The 17,554-nt window shown below is 36.1% G+C and overlaps 2 protein-coding genes and 1 long non-coding RNA gene across 6 annotated transcripts in view; 1 reads left to right on the forward strand and 2 right to left on the reverse strand.

The window, feature by feature from the left end:
- Positions 1-1,051: 1,051 nt before the first annotated feature.
- LOC125278183 lies at positions 1,052-2,311 on the reverse strand. 2 transcript variants are annotated; one of them, XR_007187068.1, is made up of 3 exons: positions 2,189-2,311; positions 1,309-1,400; positions 1,052-1,192 (listed from the first exon to the last, which is right to left on the reverse strand). It is a non-coding gene; the product is annotated as an uncharacterized LOC125278183 (long non-coding RNA). The 2 variants fall into 2 exon arrangements; XR_007187067.1 differs by lacking the exon at positions 2,189-2,311 and adding an exon at positions 1,482-2,122.
- Positions 1,093-9,993, forward strand: olfml2ba (olfactomedin-like 2Ba). Of its 2 annotated transcripts, none has more exons than XM_048207039.1 (8): positions 1,093-1,472; positions 2,251-2,514; positions 2,617-2,724; positions 2,797-2,952; positions 4,172-4,355; positions 4,707-5,720; positions 8,380-8,556; positions 8,631-9,993. In XM_048207039.1, exons 1-8 carry the CDS (start codon positions 1,317-1,319, stop codon positions 9,248-9,250), a joined length of 2,679 nt encoding a protein of 892 aa, XP_048062996.1. In that variant the 5' UTR covers positions 1,093-1,316; the 3' UTR covers positions 9,251-9,993. The 2 variants fall into 2 exon arrangements, with proteins under 2 accessions (XP_048062996.1, XP_048062997.1); XM_048207040.1 differs by having other exon boundaries at positions 1,337-1,472; positions 2,322-2,514.
- A 330-nt stretch (positions 9,994-10,323) lies between these two features.
- atf6 (activating transcription factor 6) overlaps positions 10,324-17,554 on the reverse strand; it is a 48,479-nt gene continuing 41,248 nt past the window's right edge. For both annotated transcript variants that reach the window (XM_048207043.1, XM_048207041.1), the window contains exon 16: positions 10,324-12,117. In XM_048207043.1, coding sequence (XP_048063000.1) covers positions 11,915-12,117 — 203 coding nt within the window. In that variant the 3' untranslated portion in view covers positions 10,324-11,914. The remainder of the gene's footprint in view (positions 12,118-17,554) is intronic.

Raw genomic sequence — 17,554 nt, forward strand, 5'->3', positions numbered from 1 at the left:
TCTTTTAAAGCCCTTTGAAGCTGCACTGAAACTATAATTTTGACCTTCAACCGTTTGGAGTCCATTGAAGTCCACTATAAGGAGAATAATCCTGGAATGTTTTCATCAAAAACCTTAATTTCTTTTCGACTGATGAAAGAAAGACATGAACATCTTGGATGACATGGGGGTGAGTAAATTATCAGGAAAATTTTATTTGAAAGTGGACTAATCCTTTAAATAGTTTTACAAATAAAATACTAGAAATAGGTCTACTATAGCTGCTATTATTGGTTATTCTCTTTTTGCTTTTCTTCTGGTTGCTGTCTAGTTTTTTCATATTGGTGCCCTTGGATCATTTGGTCAATGTGAAAGCAGTTTTCATTTCAGTTACTTGTGTGAGTTCTGTGGAAATGAAAGGGTTAACTTCACTAAAAACTTCAGAGTGGGATGATTCCGAGTCTAGTCACGCAGTAATATGGAGCAGCACTGACCACTAGTGGTTGATAGTAGTCTAACACCTGCCATTTGCAGAATGGAACGAATTTATACTGCGTATTTGTATGCATAATCTTCTGGTTGTCTTAACATACAGTAGGTGGCGCTGTAACACTTAAATTGTGATGTTTCTGATCTAGCTAAACTTTTAGGAACAGAAAAAAAGTTTAAACCAATGTTAAAACGTTTTATTCTCACTTCTTGCATAAAATAGACCTATTTACTAAAACAAAAGAAATCATATTTGGGGGTTATTGGGTCATTATTAGATTTAACTGCGAAATTCTCTATAGTAGCTGACGTCAGCTGAGCGCTCCATTCTACTGTCACTGTAAATGTTTCTTCTATTCCTCATGAATAATTTATAAAGTTCACATAAAGGTGAGTATTAAGGGTGAAAATGATTTTTTTTATTATTATTATTCTTATGACAGGTCTCTATAGCAAAAAGTTGTTTTTATTTTCTTTTTCAAAAATAAAAAATAAAAAATAAGGTTTGGATTACACTATGGTGATGACTAGAAATATAATGCACGCGCAATGTTCAGCGTGCTCTGTGCGTCTCTCCATCCAGCCCCCTCATTTCAGCTCAAATGTCACGTCATTGCTGCTTCTTCTCAAACCAGATTCATGCTGAGGACCAAGCACCTGCCCTCATCTGGACTTTACCTCTTCTGGACTTTTGCAAAACCTCATCCCGCTTCAGTTATTTCACCTGGAGGGCAGTGCAAATGGAGATGTGTTTGACGGTGTGTCGTTTTTGAAGAGGAAAAGCCCAATTAAAACGCACAGTCTAAAGTGCCATATGTTTGAAGGGATTATATCACACACCTTGCATCATGACCGAGATGGGAATTTGGTGCGTTTTATGGCTCATGGCATTCGCTCTCACTTCAGCAGCTCCGAAATCACACCAGCGACTTCTGGAGAACACAAAGGAACAAAATGACACAATGCAAGTTGAAAGAGATAATCATGAAAATATATTAAGTAAGGTAAGATACTTTTCACCAGCGATCGATATGATATTCCACTGCAGTTTATTAAGCCTATAATCTGCAATTAGTAACACGTCATAACTTTCATTAATAATTTAACAATCTCTGCATAATACTTAACAGCCTAAATTGAAGTAAGACTAGCCTACAAGAATATAAAAAAAACATGAATCAAATATAGTCCTATAGAAGTGGGTGAATCTGAAAAGTATGCAGTTTTTGGTTCGTCTCAACAGCATTTTCAAAGAAAAGTTCAAAATTTCAGTGCATAGGCTACTAAAGGCTATAGCTATATCAGGCGTTGGGTTCTCCAGGGAATTGGTTTTCCCGAGGAAGTAACCATAGCAACAGTAGGCTGCTGGATAGATCGTATCGGACGGTACACAAAAAATAAGTAGGCTAGCCTATTGTTTGTCGTATAGCTGCACTTATATTGTAAAATTTTGATTTGTTTAAAAACTTTAAAATAGTTTTGCTAGTTGTACCAGCGGTGACAATTCGGTTCCGCGAGACGAACCGAAAATTAGGCTGCTTATGAAAAAAAACTTTATTAAAGTCTTCAAAAATTGCATAATTCGCACATTGTTTTGAATGTGAAGAAGTTTGTTAATGTTATTAATGAAAGTTACTATAAATGTTCCAGGTAAATTAATAGACAACGTTGGTAGCTAATTGAAAAAACCCATACAAACAGCGACAGTCAGATATGTTACATTGCAACAAAGTGCGGTGATTTTGCTTGCTGGAAAATGCATCCGTCCTCTTTTCTTTGTAGCTGCTGGGTGATTATGACAAAGTGAAAGCGCTTTCGGAAGGCTCTGACTGTGGCTGTAAATGTGTTGTCAGACCTCTGAGCGCGAGCGCGTGTCAGCGGATCCGGGATGGTCACGCGACGCCTCAGGATTTCTATACGGTGGAGACCATCACATCAGGACCCCACTGCAAATGTGAATGCATTGCTCCTCCGTCGGCTCTAAACCCCTGTGAGGGTGACTTCCGTTTGAAGAAGCTGCAACAAGCTGGGAAAGATAATGTCAAGGTGACCATAGTACCAGAATATGGCAGGATAAGAATGCATAACATTTCATACTCTTAAATAAAACCAGCTCTTGCCATGACGGAATTTACTTCATCGTTACAGCTGTCAACTATACTGGAATTGCTGGAGGGTTCTTTCTATGGCATGGACCTATTGAAATTGCACTCAGTCACCACAAAGCTTCTTGACCGCATGGACACAATAGAAAAAGTAAGTGTTTTTCCGTCGTTTTCCTATCTTATACTTATTAAACATATTATTGATGTGTTTTATTATTGACAGATGGTCTTAAACAACCAGACCGAGGAGAAGTCGAACACAAAGAGCACCTCTCCGAGTCCACAGCCGCCCACATCCTCACCTACAAATCAACTGCAGGAGGAGAGGACGAGTTTGAGGGAGCAGAATGACGAAGCAGCTGCTTTTCAACACTTAGAGGTGGGAGGTGCTATTTAAAACAAATGTTGCATTACATAATTATAATGTCCAATACGTAACAATGGAACAATCCAAACATTATGCTAAGCCTCGAAGTAAAATGGCCCACCTGCTGCGGACGTTTATTTATTTACTCAGGATCTCTGTCTCGGAGTCAAAAGTGACCTCATGCTGTGATTTGAAACTCTTACTAATTTATCCCGCTGTCGACTCTTACATAAGTTGGCATGAAAAGAGCCAAATGACTTGGACTATCAAAGATCCAAAACAGATGATCTATATAATAATCTTTTAAAGGGATAGTTCACCCTAAATCATTCACCCCATCATTCATGTCCTCATGTCTTTACAAACCCTAATAATAAGACTTTGGTTAATCTTCAAAACAACAAATTAAGATATTCGTGAATCATTTATTGAACCTTTTTGGATCTTCTAAGCTTTGTTTACCTGAGCTTTCAATGGTGGGTTAAAGGGTTAGTTTACCAAAAAATTAAATTGCTGTAATTAATTACTCACCCTCATGTCATTCCACGCCCGTAAGACCTTCGTTCATCTTCGGAACACAAATTAAGATATTTTTGATGAAATCCGAGAGGTTTTTTTTGTCCTCCATTGAAAGCAACGAAATTACCACATTCAATGTACAGAAAAGTAGTAAAAACAACGTGACTACAGTGGTTCAACCTTAATATTATGAAGCGACGAGAATACTTTTTGAGCGCAAAAACAAAACAAAAATAACAACTTTATTCGACAAATTCATCTCTCCCCTCTCATTCTGCTATGCTATTTTCGTTGCAGCGCTTCCAGAAACGCAGCACTGCACCAGCTGTGTAACAGACTGACAAATAAGAGGAAAAATTGTTAAATAAAGTTGTTATTTTTGTTTTGTTTTTGTGCACAAAAAGTATTCTTGTCGCTTCATAACATTAAGGTTGAACCACTGTAGTCATATTGACTATTTTGTTTTTACTACTTTTCTGGACATTAAATGTGGTAATTTCATTGCTTTAAATGGAGGATAAAAAAATATATATATCTCGGATTTCATCAAAAATATCTTAATTTGTGTTCTGAAGGTGAACAAAGGTCTTACGGGTGTGGAACGACATGAGGGTGAGTAATTAATGACAGAAATTTCATTTTTGGGTGAACTAACCCTTTAAGAATCATGTCTTAATGGCTGCAGTATCACAGTGTCCTCTGATGTGCTTAGAGTAAATATGAGGAAAAGTTTGTGGGAGATCTTCTGAAGAGAAGCGGATCAGACTTAAACAAGGCCGTCGCAGCTTTGCAAGAACAAGAACGCCAAGGAAGGGAGAAGCAGCCAAAAATAATTGTTAGGGGCATCACATACTATAAATCTGACCCGTTGGATGAGACAGACACAGAGGAGAACTGTAAGTATAACTGTGTGGTTTCAAAATCTACATTCGAAGTAGGGCTGCACGATATTGGAAAAAAAAAATGACTTGAATAGCTCTATTTGGAAAGAATTAATCATTCACAGTAAATAAACCAAGCTGATCTGAGACTGTGAAACACTGTATGATGTGCTTCACTTTGAAACCTGTAGCATATATATTTACTTAATTAAATCACAGCCTCTACGGTCAATCGCGCTAAGCCATATCGCGATATAGGTTTTATTTTGATATATCGTGCAGCCCTAATTGAAAGTTCTCAGAAAGAGAAATTTGAATTTTTTTTAGTTTAGGCAATTATATAAAAGGTTTTGTTCTTCATTGCAGTAGATGATAATCATAGTGGTGACAGCCCAATTGATCTCTTTGCCGACGAGCAGCTCATTCATCACAAAGCACGCCATTTTAGGCCGGTTATCAGGGCGTGGTCTGTCCGACCAAAACCCAAAAGTGAAGTTTCAAAAGGAGGAGATGCACAAAACGGTCTTCAAACTCCATTTACTGGACTGTTGGACTCTCCCCTACCGATTAAGACGCTTACTGAACCGATATCCGTTGAGACTCAAACCAGTCGTTCCTCCACAGACAACTCTACAGGAGATGAGAGAACCACACCGACACCTGCTGTGATGGATAATTTGAAACTCACCATCCCCAAGGAACATACCAAACCTCAAACCATCGTCAACAAAATGGAGGCAAGCGACGTGGAGCCCACAACTCCATCTGTAAGAAAAGCTCAAAACATGTTGGTCAGGTCATCCAATCTGGGCCACATAAAAACAAATGAGTCAGTCACAGAAGCCGCTGCTAAAGTGGTGGCTGAAGAACCGACCGTGAAAGACCAGAGCAACGGGACTGCTGAAAAGGAAACATCTGTATCTTCTGTAACCGAAAGTGGGACTGTTACCAAAGAAAATCTTAAAGAAGATGTCTCTCACACTGGTAAAGCTATTTTTTATTCTGAAAGCACACTTGGAAGATTAACACCATCACCAACTCCTCGTTCAAACACTTTAACAGTCACAGAAAGCTCATTGGGATCAACTGCTCGCACAAGCCCAGCTGCCACCACTGTGACGACGCCACATGTCACTGAAAGCAAGACAGTTACCTACTTACCCAAGATTAGTCCTAAACTGACATTAACCTCAGTGGCATCTTTGATGACAACTACAGAAACTACCACAACAACAACCACAAGCAAGCCTGGCAAACGCAAGTATAGCATAAGCTGGGATGAAGAGGAAGAGGTAGTGGGAGGGGAGCAGACGGAAGGAGAGAGAGTTGTAAAAACTGTGGTGGAACAGAACTTTGGAGAGGAGGCTCAAAAGAAGTCAGGTATAGCTTTATGATGTTCTTGTTTATTTCATTTTATTTTAATACTTTTTTAAATTTAATTTAAAAATGTATTTATCTTATATATACGGAAGAGGATTAGGGCCAAGCAATAATAAAAAAATAAAACCATCTCAAGATTAAAGTTGTTACATTTTGAGAAAAAAACTTGTTAAATTTCGAGAAAAAAGTCGAAATAAAATGTTGAGAATAAACTCGTTAAATTTCGAGAAAAAACTTGTTAAATTTTGAGAAAAAGGTTGAGATGAAATGTTCAGAATAAACTCATTAAATTACGAGAAAAAAAATCATTAAATTTCGAGAAAAAAGTCAAGATAAAACGTTGAGAATAAACTTGTTAAATTACGTGAAAAAAACTCGTTAAATTTCGAGAAAAAAGTCGAGATAAAATGTTGAGAATAAACTCGTTAAATTACGTGAAAAAAACTCGTTAAATTTCGAGAAAAAAGTCGAGATAAAATGTTGAGAATAAACTCATTAAATTACGAGAAAAAAACTCATTAAATTTAGAGAAAAAAGTCGAGATAAAATGTTGAGAATAAACTTGTTAAATTCCGTGAAAAAAACTCGTTCAATTTCGAGTTTATTCTCAACATTTTATTTCGACTTTTTTCTCGAAATTTAATGAGTTTTTTCTCATAATTTAACGAATTTGTTCTCGTAATTTAACGACTTTTTTCTCGTAATTTAATGACTTTATTCTCAACATTTTATCTCGACTTTTTTCTCGAAATTTAAAAAGTTTTTTTCTCGTAATTTAACAAGTTTATTCTCAACATTTTATTTCGACTTTTTTCTCGAAATTTAACGAGTTTTTTCTCGAAATTTAACAACTTTAATCTCGAGATTTTAATTTTTTATTATTGCTTGGCCCTAATCCTCTTCCGTATATATATGCAAAACATTTAGCATTATTACTTAAATCAGAGTTAAATTTATGGAAGCTTGTTTCTGCCAATAAATAAAAAAGGTAATTGCGACATTATCTCACAATTCTGAGTTCTTTTCTCAGAAGTGCGAGATATAAACTCACAATTGTGAGAAAAAAAGTCAGAATTGTTAGAAATAAACTCAAAATTGCAAGTTATAAAGTCAGAATTGTGAGATATAATCTCACAATTGCAAGATATAAACTCACAATTCTGACTTTTTCTTGCGATTCTCACTTTTTTCCTCATAATTGGGATATATAAACTCACAATTCTCAGAATTGTGAGAAAATAATTCGCAATGGCGAGTTATAAAGTCCAATTCTGATGAAAAAAAGACTGACTTTTTTTCTCAGAATTGTGAGTTTATATCTCACAATTCCTAAAAAAGTCAGAATTGCAAGTCACACAATTCACACAATTGCAATTGCGAGTTAAAAAAGTCAGAATTGCAAGTTTCTTTCACTTTCAGGTTTTGTGAGAATTGTGAGATAAAAAGTCATAATTATACCTTTTTTATTTATATATATTTTTTTTTTTTGCAGAAATGTGTAAGGTAATTGCGACATTATCTCATATTTTCTCAGAATTGTGAGATATTAACACAGTTGTGAGAAAGTCACAATTGCGAATTATAATGTCAGAATTGTGATATAAACTCAGAATTGCGAGAAATAAAGTTACAATTGCGAGATATAAAATCAGAATTGTGAGATATAAACACAATTGTGAGAAATAAAGTCAGAATTGCAAGTTACAAGCTAACAGCTTTTGCACAATTTCTCGATATAAACTTGCAATTCTGAGAAAATAAGTCAGGATTGCGAGTTTGTATCTCGAAATTGTGCGAAAAAAACTCACAATGGCGAGTTATAAAGTCCAATTCTGAGGAAAAAGACTGACTTTATAACTCACAATTGTGAGTTTTTTTCTCACAATTCTGAGAAAATAAGTCAGAATTGCGAGTTATAATGTCAGAATTGTGAGATATAAAGTCAGAATTGTAAGTTATAAAGTTAGAATTGTGAGTTTATGTCATGCAATTCTGAGAAAAGGAATTGTGAGATAAAAAGTCGCAATTATACCTTTTTATTTTTTTATTCAGTGGCAGAAACAAGTTTCTACGGAAGAGGATCAGGGCCAAGCAATAATAAAAAAATAAAACCATCTCGAGATTGAAGTTGTTACATTTCGAGAAAAAAGTCGAGATAAAATGTTGAGAATAAAGTCATTAAATTACGAGAAAAAAGTTGTTAGATTATGAGAACAAATTCGTTAAATAATGAGAAAAAAAGTTGTTAAATTTCGAGAAAAAAAGTCGAGATAAAATGTTGAGAATAAAGTCATTAAATTACGAGAAAAAAGTCGTTAAATTATGAGAACAAATTCGTAATTTAACGACTTTTTTCTCGTAATTTAATGACTTTATTCTCAACATTTTATCTCGACTTTTTTCTTGAAATTTAACGAGTTTTTTCTTGTAATTTAATGAGTTTATTCTCAACATTTTATCTCAACCTTTTTCTCGAAATTTATCGAGTTTTTTTCTCGAAATTTAACAACTTTAATCTCGAGACGGTTTTATTTTTTTATTATTGCTTGGCCCTAATCCTCTTCTGTAAGTTTCCATACAATTAATGTCAGGGTTAAATTGAGAATTTTAAAATGATTAAAACCAGCGTAATTGTGAATGGTCTGTTTTTTTTTTGTAGGAATGTGTAAGGACACCTTGGCCACAATTTCAGAGCCCGTCACACACAACACATATGGTCGTAATGAGGGCGCTTGGATGAAGGATCCGCTGGCTCAAGATGACAAGATCTACGTCACAAACTATTACTATGGCAACAACCTACTGGAATTCCGCAACATGGATGTCTTCAAACAAGGTATATCTCTTTAATTCAGATTAACATCGTAAACAAGCAATTTTACTTATTTCGCTTTCTTACTTTAATTCAAGGTCGCATCACTAATTCCTACAAGCTGCCTTATAACTGGATTGGCACAGGCCACGTGGTCTACAACGGTGCTTTCTATTACAACCGCGCATTCTCTCGAGACATTATTAAGTACGACCTGCGGTTGCGCTACGTGGCTGCTTGGACCATGCTGCACGATGCGGTGTTTGATAATGACGACGTGTCTGCGTGGAGATGGAGAGGAAACTCAGACATGGATCTGGCCGTCGATGAGAGCGGACTTTGGGTGATCTACCCAGCTCTGGACGATGAAGGCTTCTTGCAGGAAGTGATCGTCCTGAGCCGCCTGAACCCTAGTGATCTGAGCACGAAGCGTGAAACCACCTGGAGGACCGGGCTCCGGCGCAACCGCTACGGCAACTGCTTCATTGTATGCGGCGTTCTTTACGCGACGGAGAGCTTCAATCAGTACGACACCAATTTATCCTACGCCTTCGACACCCACACCAACACTCAGGTGATCCCTCACCTGCCTTTTAGCAACAACTATACTTACATCACTCAGATCGATTACAATCCCAAGGAGAGGGTGCTGTACGCCTGGGATAATGGACATCAGGTCACTTATAATGTTCAGTTTGCTTATGTAGACCCGCTGTAGACCCTGACGGCAGAGCAAATACGTTCTTTGCACAGAATAGAAGAAACCGTAAATGTGTTTGTGGATTGTGGATCAGTTCACTCAGCTTTTATTAACTCCATGTAGTTTAATGTACTTATTAATATGCTGTTTTGTGTAAAAATGGATCCATATCTTTACATTCATGGTAAAAACTAAGAAAAACATTAGTTGAATTTCTTAATGACATGCAAATAATGCAGCTTTATGCAGTTTGCATCGACGGTCATTTCTTTAGATATTGCCGCTTGCTTTTGCACTATGAAGACGGACCTCTTTTTTGTTTATAGCTGTACCTCCTGTAAGGCTGGCAGAATTATGAAGAAGTTTTTAGGTGTTGTATTCTTAAATCCAGTAGAATACATTGTATATACTGTAATATAAAAGCTAAAACCATGGGATTGATGAATGTAAAAAATACAATTTGTATTTTCATAAACATATCTCAAAGTTTGTTTTTTTTACAAACTATCACATGCATATAAAAAAATAAAGTTTGCAACTCCGTTTTAGTAAAAGCAAGAGTAGACAGTGTTCGGGGCACATTTCCATTGTGTTGTTTTATTTCATCAGTACAATTGATACATTTGATCAAATTACAGTACTGTTTGTAATCTTTTTATGCAGATTTTATTGCAATTTCATTTGAAACTCTTCTAGCACTTAAGAAATTCAAATCTCTGTCAGACTCAGAAAAATTGTCACAATAAAATGAGTTGAATTAAGATTTATGGCATTGGTCTTTCTTTCATACTGAAGATGCCGAGCGAGTGTATTCTCACCAAAGACCTTCTCATCGGACACTTACATAAGAGCTAAATGCTACACTATAAACCCCTTGATCCACAGAACTAAATCTAGACAAACAAAACACATCTACCATAGTTGAACCCAAAAACATTGTTTACCCCAGCCTTTGAAATGACCTATAATCAGCACGTTACAGCGCTTCAGACCCCACATTTATACAAACCCTCAATTTCAGAGAGCAAATTCAGACTTAGGACTCTGTCTGCGCCCTGACGACAAAAGATGCACACAATTCACCCACGATCTTGAGTCCAGTGTTTATTACTTTGCATTGTTACAAAATTGCTTTCATTTCTTTCACTGCGTGAACAAACAAACAAAAAGTTTCCAAAAATACAGAAAATTTATTAAACATAAAAACATTGCTCAAAGGGAAAAAAGGATTTGATGAAATCAAAGACTATTAACTCATGTTTCAAACCAATTAGGAACACAACAGAGACATTTCTACTGCAATGCTAAGGTTGAAATGTGATATATTTTCTCCCTAAAATACTCTAATAAATCATTCACATTTGGAGAACAAAGCTTCACCTGAGTTTTTATAAATCTGTGAAATTCAAATTATGAAGAATCCTACACCTCCCCCCTTAGAGGAGTTCTAATGGTGATTGGTCGGCATATGCAAGTTTGTCTTTGAAGGGGAATGGTTATTTGAAAGTGACAACAGGTTGGACAAGCTAATGAGCACACTACTTTCAAAATGACAACTGACTATGGCATCCTAAACAAGAAAAGAGCAAACGTCTACATAGGCCAGAATAATAGAGACAAATACATAGTGTACAAGGACAGATGAGGTAAAATATTAGCATTAATAATTTGTGTCTCTTCTAAAACTTCAAATTAACTGTAGTTATGTTTACAACTGAATTAATCTCAAGTACACCTCATTTAAAGTGCGATCAAGCCACTAAGATAAACACGAGGGCATAAAATATATTAAAAAGAACTGACAGATGTAGCCTGAACCCTAACCCCAAACTGCTATTCCAATTAGAATTAGTCTAAAATGATTAACCTTCAAAGACTAAACATAAGACAGAAGTATTATCTAAATACTGTATCTTCTTTTACACTTTTTGTTGTTGATACATTTATCACTGTCAAGAATCAGAAGAATGAAAAATGCAAGCAAATTATACAAAACGTCACAGACTTTTCTATTCAATAGTTACGTCATAAAGCAAAAAACAAAACTCACGTTTGAGGATATTGAAGAATAGTCAGCTGAATATGACCATTAAAGGTGCACCAAGCAAGCTTGGAACAAATCTTCATAAATATTTCAATCAATTTTATAAACAAAATAAGCACAGTGCAAACTAAATCAAAGACAAGTCCCTGACAGCTACCACATACAGCAGAGAAGAATTCAATAATCGAGCCTGATCGCACTTTGGTTTGGGAGATTTGGTAGATGAATGCTCCTGTTGGCAGTGTATGGCACCAACAACACTAAGGTTGTGGGTTCAATTTCTAGGGCACACACAAACTGAAAAGACATGTATATCTTGAATGCACTTCAGTCAAATACATAAATGTAAATGTAGATGCCTTTGATGATAGATGTGTAACAGTCTCTGGAAACAATGGAATAAAGACTTTCATTAGTACTAAATGGCCCATTAGATGCATTTTGAAGAGGTGACTTCAAGAGGAATTGCTGATCAAATATCTTGAGGATCTTTGTAGAAGATTACCAAGATCTTAGAATAGAAAGTCACAAAAAAGAAAAGAAATAGAGAGGCTTATTATGTAACCAAATAGATGGTTGGAAAACTGGCTAACTCACAACAAATCGATTAATTTTTTGTGGTTAGTGGATTGCTGGGACTAAGAAGAACCCATGAGGACTCCAACTGGGGCCGCGGGCTGGTTGTTGCTCGGGGCCGCGTGATAGAAAGTGCCTGTGTCCGTCTGATTGACCCGCAAGATGGGTGGAATACTAGACGACTTGATGTGGAGGATCCTGGTGTCCATGACCTCACAGTCGATCTGCATCATCACCTCAAACTCTTTGTCTTTTATGACGCTCTCTGCAGTGAGACAGAAAAGTAATTGTATTAGCAAATAGTTGTATGGTGCTCAGTTCTGTGTGAAAGTAATTGTTAAAGAAACGCAGATGATGTGCTGGGTGGCCCGAGGAGGTTAAGAGGCATTTTAGGAGCTCCTTTCATACAGACGGTTCATAGAGGTCAGACACACGCCGGCTTTTATTTTCACATAGCAGTAAACGTAACAGATGACTTCCACATGAAAGAAAATGGGGTTCATGCGGGGTATACTACCATTCCAAAGTATTTAGTGAGATAACATTAAATTTAAATCAAAAGTGACAGTAAAGACATTTATAATGTTACAAAAGATTTCTATTCTTAAATTCTGTTCTTTTGAACTTTCTATTAATCAAGGAATCCTGAAAAATGTATATCACTGTTTCCACAGAAATAGCAAGCAGCACAGCTGTTTTCAACATTGATAATAAGAAATGATCAGTATATTAGAATGATTTCTGACGGATCATGTGACACTGAAGACTACAGTAATGACTGCTGAAAATTCAGCTTTGCCATCACAGAAATAAGCTGATTTTCAAAATATATTAAAATAGAAAATAGAGAATAACATAGATAATGGAGAAATTAGAACAGATATTTTAAATTTTAATAATATTTCACAATGTTATGGTTTTAAATTAAATAAATAAAAAAGCCTTGGTGAACATTAACAAATCGCACCAACCACAAACATTTGAACGGTAGGGTACATGAGCAAAACATCAACAATTGTGGGATGGATTGCATTTTTCTTAGGATCTTTGTGCAAAATAATACTGAAAATGCGATAGCCAGCACTGCATTTCCGACACAATGGATTAAAAATAATAGCTCTCATAACTCAGACTTTTTGACCAATAAATTCCTCTGACTTTTCCAGTCAATCGTGATTACTGGATAAGGATTTTTAAATGTTTCAAAGAGATTATAGGGGTAAACATACTGCATATGTGTATGTCAGGTTCCTTTTGGATTAAGAAAGTAAATTATTTTATTTATTGATTGACAGTGTACAAAAGTCTCCAACAATAGCAATATCTAGCATATTAAATATTTTATACTTTAAACTTTTTAAGATTTTACTAATTTCTATGACTTTTCCAGGCCTGGAGATCACAATTTTAAAAGTCCTTGATATTTCCAGGTTTTCCATCATTGTGGGTAGTCAAGTCTAAGTCAAGACAAAATAATAAAAGTTTTATTACACAGCACATTTAAAAACAACATAATTTAACCCCAATGTGTGGCATAATTCAGAAACCAAACAATGCTGTGTCATACAAAAGTGTTAAAGGATTAGTTCACTTTCAAATGAAAATTAGCCCAAGCTTTACTCACCCTCAAGCCATCCTAGATGTAAATGACATTCTTCTTTCTGATGAACACAGTCGGAGAAATGAAGCTGAAGAAAGTGCATCCATCCTTCATACCCATACTCCACACAGCTCCGGGGAGTTAATAAAGGCCTTCTGAAGCAAAGCGATGAGTTTGTGTAAAAGAAATATCCATATTTAACAAATTATGAAGTAAAATATCTAGCTTCCGCCAGACCGCCTTCTATATTCAAGTTACAAAGAAAGTCTAAACTGGCGTCGCGTCAGTTACAGTTTTTCCGTAAGTTGAATAGGAAGGTGTAGGACGTAGCGTAAGCTTTTGAACTGCAAGAGTTTTACACTTTCTTCGTGCTCTGAATACGGAAGCCGGCCTGGCGGAAGCTAGATATTTTACTTCATAACTTGTTAAATATGGATTTTTTTTTTCTTCACTTCAGAAGGCCTTTATTAACACCCCGGAGCCATGTGGAATATGTTTATGATGGATGGAAGCACTTACTTCAGCTTCATACTCCTTGGTCCCGTTCACTGCCATTATAAAGCTCGGATGCGTCGGGATATTTATCATTATTTCTCCGATTGTGTTCATCAGAAAGAAGATAGTCATATACACCTAGGATGGCTTAAGACTTAGTAAAGCTTGGGCTAATTTTCATTTGAAAGTGAACTAATCCTTTAATAGGCAATTACCCTTTTACTTTTCAAAATCTACTGGTACTCAAGTACAAATTTAACAATCCTATTACATTCATACCACTGAGACTCTTCTAAAATATGCAGTAAGCATTACTGATTGAGCTTTGGTTTAACATACGCTAAGGTCAGGTTGCGACTTTTTTACCCGTGTAATGACAGACTCATTAAAGTGCTCGTCAAACACAAGCAGTGATTATTATTTTGTAAGGAAGCATTAAAAGCATGACGCTTTACACTCACTACAGATGTTCTATGGCCTATTGTCTATAAGGGCAGCCCTCTATACCAACAAAGATGAGAGAGAGCTTCACATGCATGCACAGCATATGGGCGGCAGGAAATAACTTTTACAGCAGACTCCAGCACTGATAAAAACTTTATAGGTTTGAGCGCATCATGGTAGGTCAATCTAAAGCACTTTTCCAGCCATTGCTGGTGAATACATTTACGCATCCTACACTTAGTCGTTCCCGACGAGCGCTTCGGCCGCACACCCACAATGATGATCTCAATAGCAGTGATTTACAGTAAACTTAACTGTCTCTCTGACGTGTTCCTGAAACCAAAATATTCCCATCCATCTCTGATACTACCATAATGTTATAGAATAAAGTCTAAAAATCTCACAGAATGTGTATTTTCACAGGTGCTTTTTAAAGAAACCTCAGCAATGCTGCAGAAATCATCACAGATGATGGGTTATAGCAATCATCTCACTGTATTTCACTGCAAGCACTAAAATGACACTGAACTGCTGAGCTGTACATATCATCACATATTAAAATATGATCTTTTCCATCCTATATATATAAAGTTTCCAATATGTCAGAAATGTCATTTTACATTCTAACAGAAAGCTTTTAGTTAGGTGAATTCCCTTTTTTGGATATGTCTGGGGCTAGGCCTGATTTTCCAAACACCATTTAAAATACTGATTAAGGCAACATGTGGACTCAAGGGTAAATTCCTGATGAGAATGTGGTTGCGAACATTTGAGGTTTCAGCCAAACTGACTTATAAAATCCCCTATAACAGCAGTGGTTTACCCCAAAAATGGTCAATATTTACAGCCTAAAAAGGAATAGTTCACCCAAAAACAAATAATTTGACTAAATATTAATTGAGTCATTGAGTATGATTTGTTATGAATTATTCCTACTGACTTGTGAAGAAGGATGAACCAGTTCATTAATAAAAAGAACCATCTCAAAAGAATGAATCGTTCACTGATTTGGTTGTCGAATTCAACTCACTGACTAAATGATCCAGTCACTGTGATTTGTGAGTTAAAGGGTTAGTTCACCCAAAAATGAAAATTCTGTCATTTATTACTTACCCTCATGCCGTTCCACACCCGTAAGACCTTCGATAATCTTCGGAACACAAATTAAGATATTTTAGTTGAAATCCGATGGCTCAGTGAGGCCTTCATAGGGAGCAATGTCACTTCCTCTCAAGATCCATAAAGGTACTAAATACATATTTAAATCAGTTCATGTGAGTACAGTGGTTCAATATTAATATTATAAAGCGACAAGAATATTTTTGGTGCGCCAAAAACCCCCCCCAAAATAACGACCTATTTAGTGATGGCCGATTTCAAAACACTACTTCAGGAAGCATCGGATCATAAATGAATCAGTGTATCGAATCTGCTGTTCGAAGCGCCAAAGTCACGTAATTTTAGCCGTTGGCAGTTTGACCTGCGATTTGAATCATGATTCGATACACTGATTCATTTGTGCTCCGAATCTTCCTGAAGCAGTGTTTTGAAATCGGCCATCACTATATAAGTCGTTATTTTGTTTTTTTTGGCGCACCAAAAATATTCTCATCGCTTTATAATATTAATATTGAACCACTATGCTCACATGAACTGATTTAAATATGTTTTTAGTACCTTTATGGATCTTGAGAGAGGAAGTGTCATTGCTCCCTATGAAGGCCTCACTGAGTCATCAGATTTCAACTAAAATATCTTAATTTGTGTTCCGAAGCTTAATGAAGGTCTTACGGGTGTGGAACGGCATGAGGGTAAGTAATAAATGACAGAACTTTCATTTTGGGGTGAACTAACCCTTTAACAGTTCACTGGAGGGAAAGATTATGAGCAAATGTATTTTCAGATGTTTCTGCACAAAAAGCTACAGTATGGTTTCAAAGGACTTGGAATATAATGCATAAGTTGTATGTTTTTTTTTCGTCTTTTTTTGTCATTTGTGGAGCTTATGAGACTTTGTTGTCACTATAAACTGTCTATGAACTGGACAAAAGTTTTTTTTGCTTTTGACTAAAGCAATGCCTTTCACTGATATGACTTTGAAAACATATGCAGTGCACAAACAAACAAAGGGGAATGTTATGATGGTCATCACCTTCAACATTCACAAACGATTATAATGCTGACTCACTTCCCCACAGGGAAGACAGTGAAAGAAAACAGATAATATATGTACTGACTCTGCCAGGCACTGCAGCAACAGTCTCCAAACCAAACATGAAATTGAAATTGATCGAGAAAATAAAACTATTGTTTTGTTATTCACATTGTTTTCAAGACAGAAATCAACCACTTTGAAAACTGAAAGATTTTTCCTCTATCCCTACATCATATGTGGTCGAAAACAACCTGACCCAAAGTCAAGTCAAGTCAAGTCAAATTTATTTATATAGCGCTTTTACAATTGGTAATTGTAAAAGCGAACCAAACACAATCTTGAGCATGTAGAACAGAACAGAATCAGCTGGGGGCAATTTCCAAAACTAAACTTCTGTTCAGAGTTGTCCAAAACTGATTCACTTAAAAAAAAAAAAAAAAAACATTGTGGAGCCAACTTTGAACATGCATTTCTAAATCAACACAGAATGGAGCCAGAAAAAAATGATTGAGAATACACCATGCTCAACTGTCTTCTCAAGAGGGAATAGTTAGATTTGGGTTACATAAACAATTCCAATCTATGATCTTTAAGATATGGCAGGTTTCTTGTTTTTTGTTGAGCTGCACAACTAATCGCAGACTATGTGCGTCAATTACAACATCATGCTCTTCCCAGACATCACATTCTCATTCAAACTCACGCACATAGCAACAGGAATGTTTATTCTTCTTGTCATTAAACAACTTGGTTAAAACGCCCTCATTTTTGGAGAGATTTTTTTAAAACTCTTGATCCCAGTGCATTTTTTTCTATTTCTTTCTCACAATTTTATCATCTGTGGCTCTCTAGCTCACTGCTGGGACAGTGCGCACACCTGACGACTAGTCGAAAAGATTTCAAACAGGTTTGCAATCTGTCCTGGTGTCTGCGACTAGTTAAAAGTGCATCTCACAATGTGTCAATGTGTCTCACAGAGACACAAACAAGCAACTATGAGATAACTAC

The sequence above is a fragment of the Megalobrama amblycephala genome, linkage group LG11, assembly GCF_018812025.1.
Source record: "Megalobrama amblycephala isolate DHTTF-2021 linkage group LG11, ASM1881202v1, whole genome shotgun sequence".
In the NCBI taxonomy this organism is placed as follows: domain Eukaryota; kingdom Metazoa; phylum Chordata; class Actinopteri; order Cypriniformes; family Xenocyprididae; genus Megalobrama; species Megalobrama amblycephala.

Excerpts from the sequence above, each read along its gene's own strand:
- olfml2ba (XM_048207039.1), top strand. The coding sequence starts at position 1,317 with ATGACCGAGATGGGAATTTGGTGCGTTTTATGGCTCATGGCATTCGCT. Across the intron at positions 2,515-2,616 it reads CTGGGAAAGATAATGTCAAG|CTGTCAACTATACTGGAATT; the intron begins GTGACCATAGTA and ends TCATCGTTACAG. Across the intron at positions 8,557-8,630 it reads CATGGATGTCTTCAAACAAG|GTCGCATCACTAATTCCTAC; the intron begins GTATATCTCTTT and ends CTTTAATTCAAG.